The sequence below is a fragment of the Mixophyes fleayi genome, chromosome 3 (genome assembly GCF_038048845.1).
Source record: "Mixophyes fleayi isolate aMixFle1 chromosome 3, aMixFle1.hap1, whole genome shotgun sequence".
Lineage (NCBI taxonomy): Eukaryota > Metazoa > Chordata > Amphibia > Anura > Limnodynastidae > Mixophyes > Mixophyes fleayi.
This window is the reverse complement of record NC_134404.1, coordinates 18,140,411-18,161,437: the sequence shown is the minus strand read 5'-3', so window position 1 is coordinate 18,161,437 and position 21,027 is coordinate 18,140,411. Positions and strand designations below refer to the sequence as shown.

General features: G+C 42.6%; 1 protein-coding gene across 3 annotated transcripts in view; it reads left to right on the top strand.

Annotated features, from left to right (window-relative positions):
* Positions 1 to 21,027, top strand: part of PTK2B (protein tyrosine kinase 2 beta) — a 126,383-nt gene that overhangs the window by 46,750 nt on the left and 58,606 nt on the right. For all 3 annotated transcript variants that reach the window (XM_075201150.1, XM_075201149.1, XM_075201151.1), the window contains exons 2-4: positions 13,405 to 13,641; positions 17,156 to 17,334; positions 20,929 to 21,016. In XM_075201150.1, the coding sequence (XP_075057251.1) occupies positions 13,450 to 13,641; positions 17,156 to 17,334; positions 20,929 to 21,016 (459 nt within the window). In that variant the 5' untranslated portion in view covers positions 13,405 to 13,449. The remainder of the gene's footprint in view (positions 1 to 13,404; positions 13,642 to 17,155; positions 17,335 to 20,928; positions 21,017 to 21,027) is intronic.

Below are 21,027 nucleotides of genomic sequence, written 5' to 3'. Positions count from 1 at the left end.
CGGTAATCCTTGCTCGTCTTCAGTTGTTGCTATGAGAAACATTAGTTGGTTCTTCTACCTCTATGGATCTCCGATGAATAGGTCCCACCTTGCCCTGGTCAAGGTGATGATAAAGGGATGTCAGTAGAGATGAGCGAAGTGCTGGTAACATGTCGAACGCATGAAGTTGCACTATGTAGAGACTCAGTGATCACAAGCCTGGTCCATCAGTACACAAGTTACGCAGGGGCCATTAGTCGTTGATTACGGAATAAACTTACTTTTCCTATACAGGCCAATGTCTTGTGATCTGTTTCTACCACTCTTCTGGAACCATAAATGTGAGGATGAACCTTTATCCCACTACTAGACTCCAAATTTCTTTCTCAATCTGCCTGTAATTAATCTATGTGGTGTCATAATCAGTGACGTATAGGCCATACTTGCCTACTAAGTCTGTAGGGAGGCCCCTTAGAGGAGTAGGCACCCTCCTGGATCCTGGTGGAGGAGGGGCTTAATGAAGCGCCAGGTCCCGCCCCTGCTATGCAGAGCCGTGAATCTCTCCCCACGTATCCTCCTGCCCTTGCCGACTGACCTCCCCTCCAGAATCTTCAAGCGTGGGGGTTTATAAAAGTTACCAAGTACAGTGTAGACTTCTGACTTGTCCTTTAGAGTACTAGCCGGCCCATTCTATGTTTGTGTTGCATCCAGTTGATTTCCAGTATCCTGTAAGGTTCACACAGAGTCAGTAGCTTGTGCTTATCCTTTAGAAAATGTAGCCAAATAGTTGCACACGCATAACACAGTCTATAGGTATTTCCGGCTTGTTGGTGGATGCAACTCTATGGGGTAAATGTATCAAGCTGCAAGTTTCCGGCAGGTTTGAAAAGTGGAGATGTTGCCCATAGCAACCAATCAGATTCTAGTTATCATTTATTTAGTACATTCTACAAAATGACAGCTAGAATCTGATTGGTTGCTATAGGCAACATCTCCACTTTTCAAACCCGCCGGAAACGCGCAGCTTGATACATTTACCCCCATGACTGCTTCTGTTGTCTTCATATCCAGATTTATGCCCCTCCGCTTATCATGTGCCCACAATATGACACCTCCGGTACCTCTGTTTGCATTTTGACAGGATTAAGTTTCATTTGTTTCTCTCTGCACCACTATAACAGTGTATGTATGTTTGCGTCATCTTCAGTCCGTTTTCCTATGTTCCATGATATCATTAATAATTAATTCTACCCTATGTAGGTGTTCTATTATTTTACATACCTTTATTATTAGAATATTTCTTGTGTGAATTGTATGCTGTTGTCATCCAGTAATAGTACATTGCCAGGTTGTATGAGATGTCATCCAATGTTAGTATTAAATGTAGCTCTTGTTATAACCTGCTTTGGATACTGTATGTGGATTCTCAGCATTTTATCTATTTATTCCACTTCTGATACTATTGAACGCACCCTCTCTGTTGAGTCTGTGACTGTCTCTGTCGTACCCAGTTTTCTATACGTGCAAGTTCTGTTTACAATTTTTGCAGTCTATTTACATTTAACTGGCGATATCACCACAATTTACTTACTCTTTCCGATTCGCCAGCCATTCTTCCTTGCGTCTGTGGATGCGCGACCTGTCTTTGCCGGTTCACCCTTGCGGAGTGAAACTGGAAGCCCTGAACGCCGTAATACCCATTCCTCTATCGGGCGATAGTAGAAGAAAATGAATGGAAATTGGAATGGTGATAATCAGTGAAAACACTTTCATAAATTTGAGAAAACAGAAAATAAACCTGTCTCCGGTGATAGGGGGCGGTAAAGCTTATCACTGGTTAATAAATAGACCGCCACAAATTGAGAGTTAATTAGTGGAAGGAAAAGGTCCCCAATAGCACCGAGTAGGGTGTCAGGATCCCTGGTTTGGACTGTGGGAGGAAATCCACCAAAACACATGGAGAACATACAAGCGCCATACACATAGCATGTTGGTCTGAATCCAGCTCAATGACTTACAGACGCACATACATAGGTTAAAGGGAAAAAAGTAATTATGGCTGTATAAACCATAAATATACTCTTAACGAGGTAAGATTAAAAAAAATAATACAGCATTTTTATATTAATCCGGCTCTGTTGCATTTTTTATGTTTGATGAAGCTAATAAAGCATTTTTCATAATAAAGTTGACACTAGGTGGCGCTGTTTTCTGCCTCTCTACAACTGATAATGCTGTTTATCTCAGCAGCAATAACACTATAAAATGTTGTGAACACAGCCCCGGAGGGTGAACAAGCCTGCATCGACTTGTTTGTGTGTTTTCACATATCTGGTAGAAGCAGAGAGCTTTGCATAGACAATGAAAACTATTACACGCATGTATTTTTTTATTTAGAAAGCCTCTTGATCCCTTGTCGTTGCCTCTTGCTAATTAGCAGATCAGACAGATGTTACGATGGACAATACGTTCTATTTGTGGCCTGCGCGCTCTGTGATCTCCCCCATTAAACCAGCACATGACACGTGTATTCCACCCACACAAATCGACAAAGAGTTTCCCCCTGCTGTGCTGCAATACAACAGCGCTGTTTATATCTAAAGACATTGTGTGGGAATGAACATTTCAACACTGACTTCTGTTTTGTCGTAGAACAATTATGCTTTTCAATTAGACTAAAAATGTTCTCTTAAGCCACATGGTTTGTTTCAGTGCTAACAAATCAGGAAGTTAAGGTTTTGGTTTCTGATACGTAAAGGAAAATACAAAGTCAAGCAATATGTATGGTCCATAGGTGATTGAAAATATACTTTTATGAGGTGTACCATTTCATAGCGATTTAATATTTTTTTTAGTGAAAATTGTATTATCTGGGCCTTATAACAAATGTCAACATGATCTTTTGTAAAACATATCCCACATTCTGTGCATTGTCAGTGTCAGAGCCAGATATCAGAGGAATTTATTGCAGCGAATGGCTTTCAAGTGTTGTTTGTAGATGATTCGAACATCCTGAGCTAAACTAATAAGAAATATGTCTCTGCAATAAGCTCTGCTTCACCGGTATTACAGGTGGGAAACATGACGCCACTTCTCGGCAACCTTGCATAGAAAAGGATGCCTCTGGCATATATCTAAAACCCACCATAAAACCACTGCAGACTTAGTGGAAGTATGCAGAATCCAGGCTGTTGATGAGTTTGAACCTTTTGACTAGTGATGTAACTTTTCTGAAAGTTTTTAAGCCGTAAAATAAAAAATGTTTTTTTTTGCGGGGGAAGAGATACAAAAATTAAATTTGTGTAAAACGTGAAATATATGCAATATATATCTTGTTAGCTCCTGGTAAAGATCTAAATTCACATTGATTATATAAGAACATGAGCTGTATTATATATAACATGGTGAGCTTATATGATTACCAAATTTGGTAGATTTATTGCATTTAAAATGTACTTTTTTCAGACAGTAATTGAAAATGTATTTTACTACAAACTGTCTTTAAATGGAGCTACAAGTTGCTCTTTACTTCATTCTGCACATTGTAAAGCAGTTATTATGATACTAATAACATACTTGTCAACTCTCCCAAAATGTCCGGGTGGGTCTCCCAGACTCCCGGGAGTGTATGGCAGTCTCCCACATCTGCCCACTTCCTAGTGAAGTGGCCAGAATTAAATCCAAAATGCCACGATTCCCTGAGACACGATTATCTGAGCCCCCCCGCACGACCCCTCCCCCCGGCAGCTCTCGGACGCCGACTGCCATAAGTATGACTTATACGTGTGGGAACCATTGCCTGAAACACTGTCTCATCAGTATACTTCTCTGAGCTGACACTATCAGCAGTTTCTATGTCGTCCGCTTCTACATTTTCACCGTCTTCACGAAACTGACGGATTGAGACTCTTTCACATGAGACTATTTCTTGATTTGAATCGAGTATTTCTAAACATAGACCAGTTTATTTTTGTTAAGCCGCATAATGTCGCTGGGAAGCATGTTTAGCCCACGGGATGTATTTCCTATTTCTGTAATATGTAGATATGTATCCATTATAATCTCCCATGTTGCTCACATGTTCCTTGCATTGTCAGTTAGTAAAACAAATACTTTACCCCTCCCAAACTTCTTTAGGACGTCACATATGAGGGTCCATTTATCAAAGGGAGATAATCTCTAATACAGTGGTGGGCACTGGGCAGCCTATGGGCCGACCAGTGGCCCGCCCAGCCTTCACCTGAGAATACGGTGGACAGCAAGCAGGCGACTTCCGTGTCATGTGACCTCCTCTGCACAGCGCAGGGTGGTCACGCTGCATAACGTAAGAAGGGAGGGAGGAGGAAGGAGTGCAGTGTGCCCTCCCTCCTTCCTCTATGTGGCCCTTTTGAAGATCGGAGGGCCACAAATGCGGCCATCGATGAACAAGAGGTTGCCCATCACTGTGCTTCTCCCTATTTATCAAACCTCACAGCTGGTGAAGACTATCGCCATATCACATCACAGGGGGCTCCTGCGATGCTTCCCATTGGGAAAGCCTATTTATCAAGTTCCGCTGCTGTCCTCGGGTTGCTAACCCCATCTCAGGTGTAGCCGGGGAGCTGAGCATGGCTGCAGTAAGCAGAGATTGGAAATCTTTTTTTATTAGAGTGGCCTATAGAAATAGACCTCACGATACTCCTGATTTTACTCTACAGCAAGAATCACGGAACTTTTTTACCTTTTACCCCCAAATATATTTAGATACGCCGACGTTACCCCCTTGATTTGAAAGGAAGGAAATCTTATATTATTAATTATTGGAATTCAAAATTTTATTGAATCTATTCAAAATTTCTTTGAAAGCTTCAACTTCAAAACTTCAGCTTTTGGAGAAATGATGTTGCTTCATTTTTGATACGAGAGCATCAATATTGGGGCATTTTGATGCCAGAACAATTTGGATACAGTCTTCAGCGTCCAATCGATTTCTCTGCTTTGTTTTTATGTTCGTTAGAGTGGAAATTCCTTGTTCACAAAGGTAGGTTGTTGTAAAAGACAGCAACTTTTTGACTGCCTCCTCATGTGCAATTTTGATGCCTTTGCAGCTGCTGACATCCAAAAATATGACAGATCTGCTTTGTTTTCAAATGCAATACGTGCTTCATTATTACATCGTAGCTCAAGAAGTGCCTCTGCCAACCCTTGAGGCTCTTCTGGTACAACAGCAATTTCACATTTAAAGGGGTCTACAATCCAACTGACAGCATGTGAATCGGCAGCATTACCCCCAGGGATTTCATTTTAACCCCATTTGGGGTCATTTACCCCTGTTCCCTGACCACTGCTCTACAGTATCATCGCTCTCCTGTTTCAACTCTTCTATAAGAAAACTTGATGATCTTTTTATCTCAAAGCTTAAGATCCCTTCTCCCCTCTCTCCGCCCAAAACTTCTCTCTGGCGTTTTGGCCAAACTGGTCTCTCCGTAAACACTGCCCTGTCTTTCTCACTATTAGAACAATGGGACCAAGGGGCTTATTTATTAAACCATAAACCATCCGGAAACTGCTTTTTTCTGCATGGTTTAGGGATTTTTAAGTATCACTTCTATATAAGAAAAGCCTGATGCAGGAGGTATCATAGATATCTCCTGCATTAGGCTATTTTTCGCATTAAACCGCAGTCCACATCATCTTCAGCAGGGACAGGGGTGTGGGCCTATTTAACAATCTCCAAAATGCCTAGCTTTTCTGAGCCATCTGAATATGGTGTTAGCCGTTTTACCCTACCATCATCATTTATTTATATAGCGCCAACATATTCCGTAGCGCTTTAGAATTGGGGAGAGCATTCTGGTAGAAGGATCTTCGGATCCCCTTCGGTAACTATTGCAAAATGGCTTTTACCGCATTATTGGGCGCAGTACAGACTCCCGAAATTGGAGGTAAGGAAAGCCATCGTAAGGGACAGCCTCCTATCAGAAGCACTGTCCAGGGATGATTTATTAAATAAATTGCAGCAAAATTTCTTTCCTTGCCATTGCGGTGATTTGATGTGGGTCATATGCAGCCATTAATAAATAGGCCCACAAAGCTTATATTTGCATTGTGTAAATTACCGCCGGCGAATGGAAGTCTCTGCCATGGTAATGACTGAGTCCTATGATTTCCCATTTATTAGGAGATGTCAATGGAAAATAAGATTAATGTCATAGAAATCATCTGTTGGCTGTGGGTCTGAGCAGATTGTTATATTCCAGGATCTGTATCTGAGTGGCGCAGATGGCGATAAGTACTGGGTGTAATGTTGGCAGCGTGGTGAATAGGAAGCGCAGATCATTCCATCATTATACCAGTTGTCATTGCTGGGATATATCGGAGACAGTAGTAATGATGAAAAGATCATCAAAACTAACGAGCAATTTCCCCTATGTAAAAATTGCTAATATTACTCACTATTGTATATGTACATTTGGGGGATTATCAGAACGGAACGTTTAGATGTAGATTTACTAAACATTCTTTAAAAGGAAAAGTAGAGGTGTTGCCCATAGCAACCAATCAGATACTAGCTATCATGTTCTAGAATGTACCAGATAAATAATAGCTAGAATCTGATTGGTTGCGTTGGGCAACACCTCCTCTTTCCCTGTTTAGAAGGTTTGATAAATCTACCGGTTAAAGTTAGATTTCTTATAATGAGGGAGGAACTTCCTGCTAAGCACACACCAGACTTCCTAACAGTCATACAGGATGATTTTGTACTTGTATCGCCTCAATGAAATACATAAATCAGGATGTTCTTAAAGTGTACTGTACACACAGTACATTATTTATAGTCTCTCCTACTAGCATACACGTTTGGTGCTACCTAGTAGCCCTCGTATATGTCGTTTTTTATACAAAGGCGATGCCGTTTCAGTCATCACTATCAGTCGGTACTTACACCTGCCCTGTAGCTAGTGGAAATGATAGTACTAAAACACTGGACTTGAATCAGACGCATCTGTCTTGGTACGCCCTTAATGTACATGGCCTACACCCGTTCCACCCTTAAAGTCGTAGACTGCTGTAAGTGTCATCTGCATTCGTACATGAATTGCATGCAGTAGCCTTCATTGGCGTAAGGTCCTTTTCGGAGCATGAGCAGAGTGAATTCACACAAGATACGGCACGCAAGTGGACTTACGTTTGAACATGAATCAGGCGTCTATGTGAATTGGTGCCTGGCTACCGGTGTAGCAACCGGATCTAACGCATACTTGCCAACTTTTCCTCATTGGCTTCAGGGAGATCACAGGGGAGGTGGGTGTGCGGGGGCGGGGCTTGACTAATAGCATCATTTTTGCCCTGCCACCTAAACGATTGTCACAATTTTGCCCAATTACAGCAGGGGGCTTGATTAAAATGAGCAATATTTGCGTCATTAAGCCCCACCACTTATCTGTTGCAGGTGCGAGAACCGGGAGGTTGCCCTGATCTCCCGGGAAGTCTCCCAGAAATGCGGGAGTCTCCCTGACATTCCTGGAGAGTAGACAACTATGCGTTAAAGAGAAGCAGCTACTGAAGTGTCTTTTATATTTCTGTCTCCATTACTGAAGGCATGTTGTCTGACCTGACTTTGATTAAATCTTGGTCTCCATGAAAATGGCCACCTCCATAGGCATCAATACATGGACATAGGACACAATTTCTGAACTGTGTCATCATGCCACAGATGGCGAAGCCAACCACGTCTTGTACTGGCTCAGCATCAGGGAGAATGCCAGACTCTTCAGGGAGTGAGGGAGATCACCCCTATTTCAGGGAGTCTCCCTGACATTCAGGGAGAGTTGGAAAGTATGATCTAACGATCCCAAATGGAAAAGCTGCAACTGTATTTCATTGGACGGCTTTGAGGTGACTTCTAATAATAAATAATATCAGACAAGTTTACCAGCTAAATTACAGATATAATATAATGATCTGTGTGTTGAAGAGGATGCCTGGAGGTCAGCTAGACTAACCAAGAATCTAACTCTAATAAACACACAGACCAACGAAGGAGGTACAGCCTCGTCTCTTCTTCTACTCAGATTAGGTCAATGCATGCTAATCTGTGATTGGTTAATTGGTAAAATGAAAGGACTGTTACTAAATATGACTGTGAATGATAAAGAACGGAGTCCTAGAGAGAGAGAGATGTTCCTATAAATCCACGTAATGTCTATATGAGTCATTGCAGCTTTCCGATGTGCATCAAACTCGGTGACTTGTGTTCCGTCAAGTAATTTGTACGACACCAAAGTAAATAAGCTGGAGGTAGGGGGCTGTTGAGAGGCACTTGGCGTTATGTTATTCATGTGTAAATCCGTGAAAGACAAAACACAGTGTCACATTCCCCAGTGAGTCATCTGGTGAAGAGTTGTTGTTCTTCACCTCACACTAGTGGAATGATCATAATAAAAACATCGCAGTGTCTTTGTTTTGTGAAGCAGTAACATATTTCCTGCTGGTTTATATGGATAAAATTGACCCCAGAATGACTTATGTAGTTATTTATACTATGACTATGAAATACAACAGACATGGATAAGAAATGATATATAACAAATTACTTGTTATCCATAATGACGTTGGTGATTGTTTCCTTGACAACAGTATCACGTCTTGGCAAATCCTAGGAATGCCAAGGAAACTGTTAAGCATTTCAATTCCATTGGGGGGCGCCAGTTAAACCTGATTTAGTCTGACCACACCCTACAAAAATACTGAAATTGGAACAAATCTGTCATCCCACTGATCTACCAACCCATGCCCAGTCCACCTAATGGGCTTCCTTCTGTGCCCAAAAAGGGTGGCCTATTGTGATGTGCCCAAAAAGAGTGGCCTCCTGTGATGTGCCCAAAAGGGGTTGCCTACTTTAATGTTCCCAAAAGGGGTGGCCTCCTGTGATGTGCCCAAAAGGGGTGGCCTATTGTGATGTGCCCAAAAAGGGGTGGCCTCCTGTGATGTGTCCAAAATGGTGGCCTACTGTGATGTGCCCAAAAAGGGTGGGTGGCCTACTGTAATGTGCCCAAAAGGGGTGGCCTACTGTGATGTGTCCAAAAAGGGTGGGTGGTCTACTGTAATTTGCCCAAAAGGGGTGGCGTACTGTGATGTGCCCAAAAGGGGTGGCCTCCTGTGATGTGTCCAAAAAGGGTGGGTGGCCTACTGTAATGTGCCCAAAAGGGGTGGCCTACTGTAATGTGCCCAAAAGGGGTGGCCTACTGTGATGTGTCCAAAAAGGGTGGGTGGTCTACTGTAATTTGCCCAAAAGGGGTGGCGTACTGTGATGTGCCCAAAAGGGGTGGCCTACTCTGATGTGCCCAAAAGAGGTGGCCAACTGTGATGTATCCAAAGAGGGTGGCCTACTGTGATGGGGATTCGAATGGCTCTGAGACAGAAACTGTGTGTATGTGGTTGTTTGTTTCCCCTTATAACAGCCCCGATCATGACAGCCACATAGTTGACGACCTTGGTGAAATTTATATAACGTGAACTGCTCTGCTCAAATGAATCATTACTTAGTTGCATTAGTCAGTATTATAAAATATTTATCTTGCAACAAAATAGCTTACAGCTCGATGTTACCTCTTAGTGTATGGTCCACCATGTTTAAGGACTAAGTGGAGAATATCTGCTATCTTGTGCATACTTATCTCTGGGAGATCCTGGAGGGAAGGTCCCAGAGTCAAGGACATGATCACAGAGAAATATACAATTGTATCACCATCTTATTCCTGCTAAGGGGCGTCCATGTAAATTCGATGTGTGTGTATCCCTTATTTCTACTTGCGCAGCGCTTCCACCAAGTCTTCTTAGTCTGGGTATGTAGGGACGTGGATGTAGTGACCACCACGGGTGACTTGAGGACCCCCCATAACCACACGCACTTTCCCAAGGGGAAGGGGCATGACGTATTACGATGGAGGGTGTGGCTGTTGTATAATGTAGGCAGCTGTTTGGCAGAAATTTTTGCTTCACAATTTTCTTTCTTGCAACTGCTGGGAGGAAGACTTTACCGTGGCACACTGTTCACTGCACTAAACTCTGCTCCACCTGAAGACAGCTGCTGGAAGACCAGTTTGTCTCTGTTGTCCGGAAGGGGTATTGCATCAGGTGGCATTTTGTAATCATGTTACACTGGGGTGAGAACACTTGTGATAATCATTTCTGTACTGTGCGGTGTCTACCTGTGGGCCGCAATGCCAGAGAGTCAAACTGAGACTGGGGTATTACTGGGCGACTGATAACCACATTACAGGTGCAGAGCAGTGATAATACCCTTCTGTACATAGCAATGGTTCCGTATGTCCCCTATAGAATAAATCAGAAATCATGCACAGTATGAAGTGATTGTCTTTTTTTTTTAGTAATTTATATTAAAACCTAAATAAAGAGAAATTGTGAAAACAGACGTTTTGACAGCTTGCAGTGTGTACAGAAATAAACACTCTGCTCTCTTCACTTCTCTTTCAGCTGTTGGTTAATGTATGTTCTATATGTGGTTACACAATCACATGAGTGGATGTGGTGGAATATATCTATTTTAAGATCATGTTCTGTACTGAGAACTAATAGACTATTACTATTGTTCTTATACTGTATATCCTTGTATGCTCTCTGCTGTATAAATAAGAAAAAGGCCCATAAATTAATTTTGCCGCAGATTTATACACAGCGGAGCCACAAAGGTGCATTAAAAAAAGTCCAAAATCCTGCTGCGTGGCTGTAATTTTGCAACATTCGTCATTTAGCTGTGAGATGTACAGGTAGAACGTGTACCGGGAGATGTACAGGTAGAACATGTACTGGGAGATGTTCAGGTAGAACGTGTACAGGGAGATATACAGGTAGAACATATACGGGGAGATGTACAAGTAGAATATTTGCTGGGAGCTGTATAGGTAAAATATATACCAGGAGAAGTACAGGTAGAACATGTACCGGGAGATATATAGGTAGAATATGTAATGGGAGATGTACAGGTAGAACGTGTACCGGTAGATGTACAGGTAGAACGTGTACCGGTAGATGTACAGGTAAAACATGTACCGGGAGATGTACAGGTGGAACGTGTACCGGGAGATGTACAGGTAGAACGTGTAACGGGAGATGTACAGATAGAATGTTGTCTGGTAGATGTACAGGTAGCATATTGTCTGGGAGATGTACAGGTAGAACATGCACTGGGAGATGTACAGGTAGAACGTGTAACGGGAGATGTACAGATAGAATGTTGTCTGGTAGATGTACAGGTAGCATATTGTCTGGGAGATGTACAGGTAGAACATGCACTGGGAGATGTACAGGTAGAACATGCACTGGGAGATGTACAGGTAGAACATGTACTTGGAGATGTGCAGGTAGAATATTGTCTGGGAGATGTACGGGTAGAACATGTACTTGGAGATGTGCAGGTAGAACATTGTCTGGGAGATGTACAGGTAGAATATTGTCTGGGAGATGTACAGGTAGAACATGTACCGGGAGATGTACAGGTAGAACATGTACCGGGAGATGTACAGGTAGAACGTGTACCGGGAGATGTACAGGTAGAACATGTACTTGGTGATGTACAGGTAGAACATTGTCTGGGAGATGTACGGGTAGAACATTGTCTGGGAGATGTACAGGTAGAACATTGTCTGGGAGATGTACAGGTAGAATATGTACTGAGCAGGCCCGGCGCTCCCATTAGGCAAGGTTAGGCACTTGCCTAGGGTGCCGGGCTCTGGAGGGCGCCACAGAATTTTAAAATACTTTAAAACTGTGCGGCGACCGCTGACCATACCTGTCACGGCCACCGCACAGCATCAGATGGACGGGGAGGGGGGCAAGAGGCTATTTTGTCACCACCGCCGCCTCTCTGCTCCGTCTCCTCCCCTCCACTTACTAGTGTCAGTGAGTGGAGGGGAGGAGACGGAGCAGAGAGGCGGCGGTGGTGAGACAAGGTAAGGAGAGGAGGGAGAAGGGCGGCAATTTTTGCGGGGGGGGGGGCGCCGCCTTTTTAAAAATGCCTAGGGCGCAGTGGACCCTAGCACCGGTCCTGGTACTGAGAGATATACAGGTGGAACATGTACCGGGAGATGTACAGGTAGAACATTGACTAGAAGATATACAGGTAGAACATGTACCGGGAGATGTACGGGTAGAACATGTACCAGGAGATGTACAGGTAGAACATGCACTGGGAGATGTACGGGTAGAATATTGTCTGGGAGATGTACAGGTAGAACATGTACCGGGAGATGTACAGGTAGAACATGTACCAGGAGATGTACAGGTAGAACATGTACTGAGAGATGTACAGGTAGAACATGTACTGAGAGATGTACAGGTAGAACATGTACCAGGAGATGTACAGGTAGAACATGTACCAGGAGATGTACAGGTAGAACATGTACCGGGAGATGTACAGGTAGAACATGTACTGGGAGATGTACAGGTAGAACATGTACTGAGAGATGTACAGGTAGAACATGTACTGAGAGATGTACAGGTAGAACATGTACCAGGAGATGTACAGGTAGAACATGTACCGGGAGATGTACAGGTAGAACATGTACCGGGAGATGTACAGGTGGAACATGTACCAGGAGATGTACAGGTAGAACATGTACCGGGAGATGTACAGGTAGAACATGTACTGGGAGATGTACAGGTAGAACATGTACCGGGAGATGTACAGGTAGAACATGTACTGAGAGATGTACAGGTAGAACATGTACCAGGAGATGTACAGGTAGAACATGTACTGAGAGATGTACAGGTAGAACATGTACCAGGAGATGTACAGGTAGAACATGTACCGGGAGATATACGGGTAGAACATGTACTGAGAGATGTACAGGTAGAACATGTACCAGGAGATATACAGGTAGAACATGTACTGGGAGATGTACAGGTAGAACATGTACCGGGAGATGTACAGGTAGAACATGTACCAGGAGATGTACAGGTAGAACATGTACCGGGAGATGTACAGGTGGAACATGTACCAGGAGATGTTCAGGTAGAACATGTACCGGGAGATGTACAGGTGGAACATGTACCAGGAGATGTACAGGTAGAACATGTACCGGGAGATGTACAGGTAGAACATGTACCAGGAGATATACAGGTAGAACATGTACCGGGAGATGTACAGGTAGAACATGTACTGGGAGATGTACAGGTAGAACATGTACCGGGAGATGTACAGGTAGAACATGTACTGGGAGATGTACAGGTAGACCATGTACTGGGAGATGTACAGGTAGAACATGTACCGGGAGATATTTAGATATAACATTGGGGCTGTACGTTTAGTATTTTTCTGCACTTGACATATAATGCACCAATAAAGGTTCAGGGCTGATTTAGCCACTAATTTCATGGCCGTTTTTTGTATGATGACTGACAAGATCTACTTTTTATTTACAGATAAGTAATGTCCTGTTCTTAGCCATCCCTCCTACCTGTGCCAGGATGTCGCTGGACGCTCTGAGCCGTTCCAGGGGAGGCACTTTTGTCAGGTCAGATGGACCCGCGGAGCTGCCGATCGATGGAGAGATCAGTAAAGATGAGATGCGGATACTCAAAGTCTGTTTCCATAGCAACAGTTCCAACCTGATGAAGAACTTTAAGCTGGTGAAATGCAGCATATTCACCGAGATACGGGTGAGTTCTGTACATAATCCATGGTTGGATAAATGCCTCTTTTATGCCAGAGGATGAAAGAGAAGAGGTTGAATAAAGAACCATCTTCTCTAAAATATAAGGATATTAAATGCTGTGAGTTCCGTGACCAGACAAATGATTTCACAAGAGTCACAGAACTCCAAAGTGTCTCCGACACATAAGTCCAGTTGTGCTTGTAGCTTATATTCTTGTAGTAGGTGGTTCCCATATCCAGGTGTTTCACTTTCACCTGTATTTCATTACCTTGATCATATGTTGTGTTTGAACGATACTTACAGCTTCTCTCCTTCAGTTCCTGTTATTAGACATCACACAGCCCACAATACACCTAGGATATAAAAAGTGTAATCAATAACCGTAATATTCCCTGTTTGGGAGAGGCTGTATACGTATATTTATAGGTTTGCTGATTGAATGGAGACGTACAGTACAGAATCATAGACCTGACCGCAAAGACAGTATAATATATTATTTCTTCTGAAAATCTGATTATTGCTACACGCATTGCTATACAAAGCCACCTTTCTGGCAGAGATAGCTGAAGTGGCAGCCATTGTTCACCAGTCAGTACATTCCCTGTCTCCGACTCCAACGTGCCGATGAAACGTATTCTTTGCCAAGTGCGTCAAAACGGAGACGACTTTTTCCATCAGTTGCTCTCATGATTTTCAATAACCTCTTATTAAGTTTTATCCCCTTTCTATTCATCCGTGTTCTTCAAGTACTGAAATGTAAGTGAAAAGTCAGAAAATAAAAGAAAACCAGGGAATTATTCACAGCCATTATGTCTGAGTACCGTGGGCTGATAACGCATTCACTGAGGTGTCTCTGTTGTGAGGCGTGGAGAGAGCGTGGGTTCCTTGGTGCCGTTACTTGCTTTGTTTTTCCTTTTTATTTAACTGAAGTTAACTCAAGAGAAGGATTTAATTTTTCTTTCCATCCAGTATTTGTTACTTTAAAGCTTAGAATTAGTGTGAATTCAGGTATGGTCAGGCTAACGTTGCAGAGTGACTAAATTGTGCAAGGTCTATAATTCTGTGTTTTACCAAACAACAGGATCACATACAGTCCATGGGATGAACACACATAAGGATCGTGGTCACTGGTCAACTATATTATTAGTTATTAATAAAGTCCAAACTATCCAGGTCTGATTTTGGTTTGTATCGCCCATTAGCAGATAAATGGGTTTCTTTCCCAACTGAATGTATCATCTATACGAGGCGGCCCTGGGGCCGCATGTGGCCCCCCAAGCCTTCACCTGCGGCCCTAGCAACTTCCTGCGTTATTGTCAGATTTGTTTACTATAGCGTGTAACACTTGTGTAAAAAGCCTCCTGATATGTTATTACAGACAGGTGTCTCTTTCTTTGATTATTTGTAATGTTTTGACTTATTACTGAGAATAAGGGTAACGTATGGCCCTCTCGAAAGTTCAAGGGCCGCCCCTGTGGCCCATGAAGTGTGTCAGGTTGCCTGTCACTGCTTTATATTGCAATGATCTGTAAGTCATCCTGATACTAAATATGTTATGTGCAATTAAGAAGTCTTCAAGTATAAACTATAGTGACATCATTTTATTTATTTTTTTTATAACTTTTGCTAATACAGAAAATTTAATTTTTAGTTATATTTAGCACAGTACAATACTTCTTATATGTGTGGCATCATTGTGAGTAGAAGCCACATGTAGGGGCAAATACAGGGATTATCATGGGGGCGATCCCTATTTTTCAATCGCTAGATGTCAGTGAGATTTTGTCACTAAAATGTTCCTTGCATCACTACAGTACTTGTAATATAAACATATAAATACCAAACACATATTTATCGAGCTTACAACTCACTACTAAGGGGTATATTTACTAAACTGCGGGTTTGAAAAAGTGGAGATGTTGCCTATAGCAACCAATCAGATTCTAGTTATCATTTATTTAGGACATTCTACAAAATTATAGCTAGAATCTGATTGGTGGCTGCTATAGGCAACATCCCCACTTTCTCAAACCCACAGTTTAGTAAATATACCCCTAAGTGTCTACAATCCCTCCTGTAGGTCACCTCTTACAGGCTCTGTGAGTAAACCAATTTGATTGCAAGCAGTTGGGACAACGATGTTTCTAAAGCTTCATATCTGACTAAATGGTCTTCTCTGGACATCAGATCTATATAGGCAGCCAAGGAAGAGTAAAGCCATGAATATAACCCAGTAGTAGGACACAATTAAAAAATTTTTGTCTGTAGTTCTCCGCTAAGAGGCGCTCACTAGATTCGTGTTAACTGTTACAGTGCGATCATTTTGCATATTGATAAGGTTCAAAAGGGTGAACCTATAAAGATTAGTTTCAGCAATACAGCAGGTCAGGGAGCTGCGAGCAAAAAGCCGGCGTTGAAACTACCATAATAGCGGTAATAATGCGCAGGCCGCGTTACTTTTGCCCATAACGCGGCCAATTGAATTTCCCCCAGTGTGTTCTGTCATTCGCTATGAGTTCATTTATTATTAGTTATTTTGAGGTCTACGCGACTTGTTGTTAATATAAAAGAAATAAGTTGAAAGATGTTTCAAACTCATCATCTCATGGGGTGATTTTTCTAGAGGGTCATAAAGGGTTAACATTGCACCAGCTTCTTTTTTTTTAAAGCTGCCCATGGTTAATATTCACTGGGGGTATTTAGAAACACTGGCAGGATGGAAAAAGGTGTCTACAGCAGCCAATCAAATTTTAGCGCGGATTAAAATGACCTGCTACAATTTTTGTTCTATAATTCATCCCCGCTCTCAGAATTCTATTCTTAAATGATTGTTTCTTAAATAGGTGTCTTAACCTGTAAAGTTCATTATCCCGTTTCCTGAATATGGAGTATGAAAATCATCAATTCCTTTTTAATGCACTTAACACATGCAAATTTTTGGAGCACCTTGGGTGCGTCTATGTGTAAAGGATCAGAACTGTTGAGAAGCGATAATACCTCTCTCCTGCTTAATGTGTTAAAATTCAGAGTTGCCATCGTAACACGATCCATCCCATATTTAACCCTTTTTAATGTGGACAAACTCCTGTTGTTTGAAGAAAGTGGAATCTAGTTTACCTTTAGGTAAGGAAGAGAATAATACATAGACAGGAAGAATAGATGTCAGCTAGTAGAACAATGAAGTTGAGCTGTAAACTGCCTTGTGCCTTGGTCATGAAATTATAAGAGGTAAGGAGAGCTCTGAATATGAACATTATTATTAATTCTTGTCTCTGATATTTATGAGAATGCAGTTGGAACTAGGGACAGGACTGAGAACTGAGCTGCACAGTCTCTTGTTACCATCGAATCGATAGGGTCTAGCCTCATGAATAGTGATTAACCATTGAAAGGGCGATCACTGCATTCAGTCCACAGACACCTTACCTAGTTTGTTTCCTCACTGTCATGTGATGCTGGCTTCTTCTTCTCTGATATTTACTAACCTACAAAGAGTGTCGATACTGATCTGTATACAGGAGATCATCAGCTCAATCCTAACGAGCGGTCGTATCGGTCCAGAGATCCAACATGTGGACAGTTACGGTCTGCGTCTAAAGCATCTGAAATCCGATGAGATCCACTGGCTGCATCCAGACATGTCTGTGGGCGAGGTGCAGGAAAAGTACGAGTGTCTCCACCTAGAGGCCGAGTGGAGGTAACCTTAAATATTATTATTATTATTATTATTATTATTATTATGTGACTGTTATATCTGCAGTTTCTCTATTTGGTGACATCAGACATTATGGGGGAGGGACTATTTAATTCTTCAATATACGATATCCGTCTGTGCTAGTTTCCAGGTACTACGGTATCCGGGCATCACTGATTGTCCTGCGCACCTCTATAGGGTGGGAGGAAAAATCGGAAAAGGTACACCACAGCATAGGGCCTTCACGACCTTTCCGGAGGCACCTGCAGCACATCACGGGGAGTTGAATTTCACCGTACGGTGGTTTTACGGGTGCTGCAAGCAAATAATTATTATTCTAAAAACCATAGTTATATTTTGCTGAATAGATCAAATGTTCTCCTGTATCTGAGAAAATCAAATATTGACCGAATTTAATGGTATCACTAGGGGCAATTCCACTGAAATGTTGGTTTTAATGTTGCATAATTAGAGGTTATGGAAACTCCACTGCGCTAGTTATTGTGATTGGTCCTGGAATCTCTGCAGCAATGGAGTGTACCTGGCTTAATGCGCCATCCCAGGGAAGTGGTACGTGATTGACTCATATTCTACCCTGCTTGTCCCTCTTCCGCCATATACGTTCTACTGCTACCAAGTCCCCGGACAGTGACCATAAATGTTTTGATGTGACCAGGGTTTCTATCCTCTTTCATTTGATCTTTGTAGAGCAAACATCATGACTGCCCAATCGTGTTAAATGCATAATGCGAAAAAATAAGGTTCTCTGCGATGTATGGTGCAATGTGGACAGCAGCTTGGGGAAACTGCACATTAGGTCAAGTCTATTCCCTGTAAATATAAAGCATCGAACATTTGTGGACACTATGGTAAATGGCGCGGTAGTGCTGAGGAGGGTCAGCACACAAGGATCTACTGAAGTACCATTTCTGTAGACCACTGAGCTCAACCAGGTGTCCAAGCTGCAGACACTGCCTACACCAGTAACCAGGCCAGGGAGTAGCAAGGGAGCCTCCACCTCCTCCATTGCCCTGTACAACTTGGATCACTTGTTCCTCCGCACTCTCTCATTACCTGCCCCAACTAATCTGCATTCATCATATTTCCCACATCAACTCCGCTATGCACCAACTCAAGTTATCTTCTCTCTTTCTCCTATTCACTGTCACCACACTTCTTTCCAAAGTCCTCTTCTCTCTCCATCATCCTATTCCTTCCCCATTATTATTCCCCCTTCACTACTTCCCTCCTCGCTGGTCTGCACCCATGAGCTGTTTTGTCTCCTGCACCCACCACACTCACCGGCCTACAGAAACCGTATCAGTCCTCACACCCACAACTCAACCTCGCATGTCCTCATGTCTACCGGGTTTTACTGACTACAGCTAATGGAGACCAAGGCATATAAAACCCTGAGCACCTCATCTGTGGATCCCACCTGGCGCACCCTCCGAAACACTCCGGTTTTACACCCGCGCCCCTCAGTGATCTGCTCAACACACATCAAGGTCCAGGCTTCATCTCAGCACTTGGGAGAACTAAGAGGACACCTCCAAGTGTGGAGAAGAAATCTGTAGGAAGTTTACTGTGCAAAAATTAAATGTACAACAAAGTCCAACCTAATACCCCTTTAGTACTATCCCTTACAATGCAATAAAGTGTTGGTTTTCCTGATTATGAGATTAAAGGGACATCAGGACCCTCTATATTACATGTGGCACTTCTATGCGTGTGAAGCTTTTTATTACATTGCTCGGAGATACGTCTAGAAAAGTGTTTGTCCATCGAAGGTCCATGCATTTATTGGGACTCATTCGGGTCCCTTTGGAGGCACATTCGTCGCCTACAATAAAGACCATCTCTGTAAACAATGCACTGAATAAAACCCTTAAAGTCCAAAAACCCTTTACCAGCCCCAGGCTCTGATGACTTCCGATATAGCTGTTACGAGTTGCGCCAATGGCCGGGATGCCCTGTCAGTGAGCACCGAGTCCCGGCATAGGCAACCTGGTGCATGCGCAGTTGTTTAATTAAATATAATATATTATTACCTACCTCTTGAGGTAGGAGACACCATCAATATATAACTCCTCCTGTGGACATGGGAGGAGTGTTCATCCTGCCTGCTCATTGGCTGCCTCCCTGACGGTTATAGTGCTTGTGACACTAGTTGTTGACCAGCTACCCTGCACCTCCTAGATACTTGGCTATCTGTGACCTAATTTCCCTGTTGTGACCTTGGCTTGTTTTATGGACCCTGCTTGTTTGCCTGTGCCGCTTGACTTTTTGCCTGTCCCTTGTTTGCAACCTACCCTGACCTTCAGATTGTACCTTGACCTTCCTGCTTGCTATGGACCCACGACTTAGGCCTGTCCTTGGTTTCTGCCTCCAGTATTCCGGTTCCCTTCCCTACACTGCGGTTATCCTGATAAGTTTCTAGTACCATAGAGTTAAGTCTTGGGGGCATCCGAGTACCTCCGAACACATCTTGTTCTACGGGAAAGGCGGCTGCTAAAAGGGAAGATCTCTACTAGTTCGCTTCTAAAAAGTGATCAGACAGCCGTGGTCCTAACAATAACAGGCAGACCAATGTCGGGCCTTCCTCCTATAGTGAAAGAGCTGGTGACTCACTGGGGGGTGCAAGAAACAGCTCGTCCCCTTCTCCCTAACATAGGCGGCCAAGCATGTGCCGAAAAGCGTAGGACTCTTCCCATAACCCTTTGGTTACCAAGGCAAATAAGATCAGGAGCAACTTTTGACCCCCTGCTCATTAAGCAAAAAGAGTAAGGTAATAATAAAAAAAAGCACACTCACCAGCCAATCGCAAGCAACTAGCTGAGGAGAACACTTTTGATTGGCTGGAAGTGAAGAGTTGTCCCAAAAAATCATTTAGTGTTGGTAGTTTGCCGATGGGCCGATAGCTGTTTTTTCCCCTCAGCCTATGTAGACACCACAACCATCAGATTATTTTGTGATAATATCTCATTATAACATCTGAAGTGACTTTTTTACCATATAAATTGTAAAAAAAATAAAATAAAAAAAATAAAAGGTGACAATTGCAATATGACTTATATTTTACCTGTTTACCTTTTATTTTTTATGAGGGATCTCCTAATTGAGGTTAGTGGTTTTATTTTATAGTGATTTACAGAGATAGTTTCACTGAAACAATAAGAATTAGGCAGATGTTTTACGCTACATCCTGGAGATAATATGCAAATAAGTTACCTGTAATTCAGGAGAATAGACCTCTTGGTGTTACATAGTGGCCCGAATTAACTATTTAACTGCCCCATAAAATCTGATCCAGTGATTTAACCCTTAGGCTTTAGAGTCCACTTACATCTATAGCACTTCACATTCTGAACAGAAAAGCCTATCCTGCACTGAGGAGTCTTAACAAGGGTGACACAGACTTTCTGTGCATAGAGTTCTGTGTTACCACAAGCCAGGGTCATGTTCCTGAAACTTAGAGGATAAATTATTGACTCAAAGGGGCTGACGTATAAATGTCATGAATAGGAATGACTTATTCTCCTCTTCTCTCTGAAATGATGATGTGTAAATGCGTTTGCTTTAATTCTCATTTTCCAGGTACGATCTCCGTATCCGCTACCTCCCGGATAACTACATAGAAAGTTTCAAGAAGGATAAAACAACGTTACTTTACTTTTACCAACAGGTTCGTTGTGC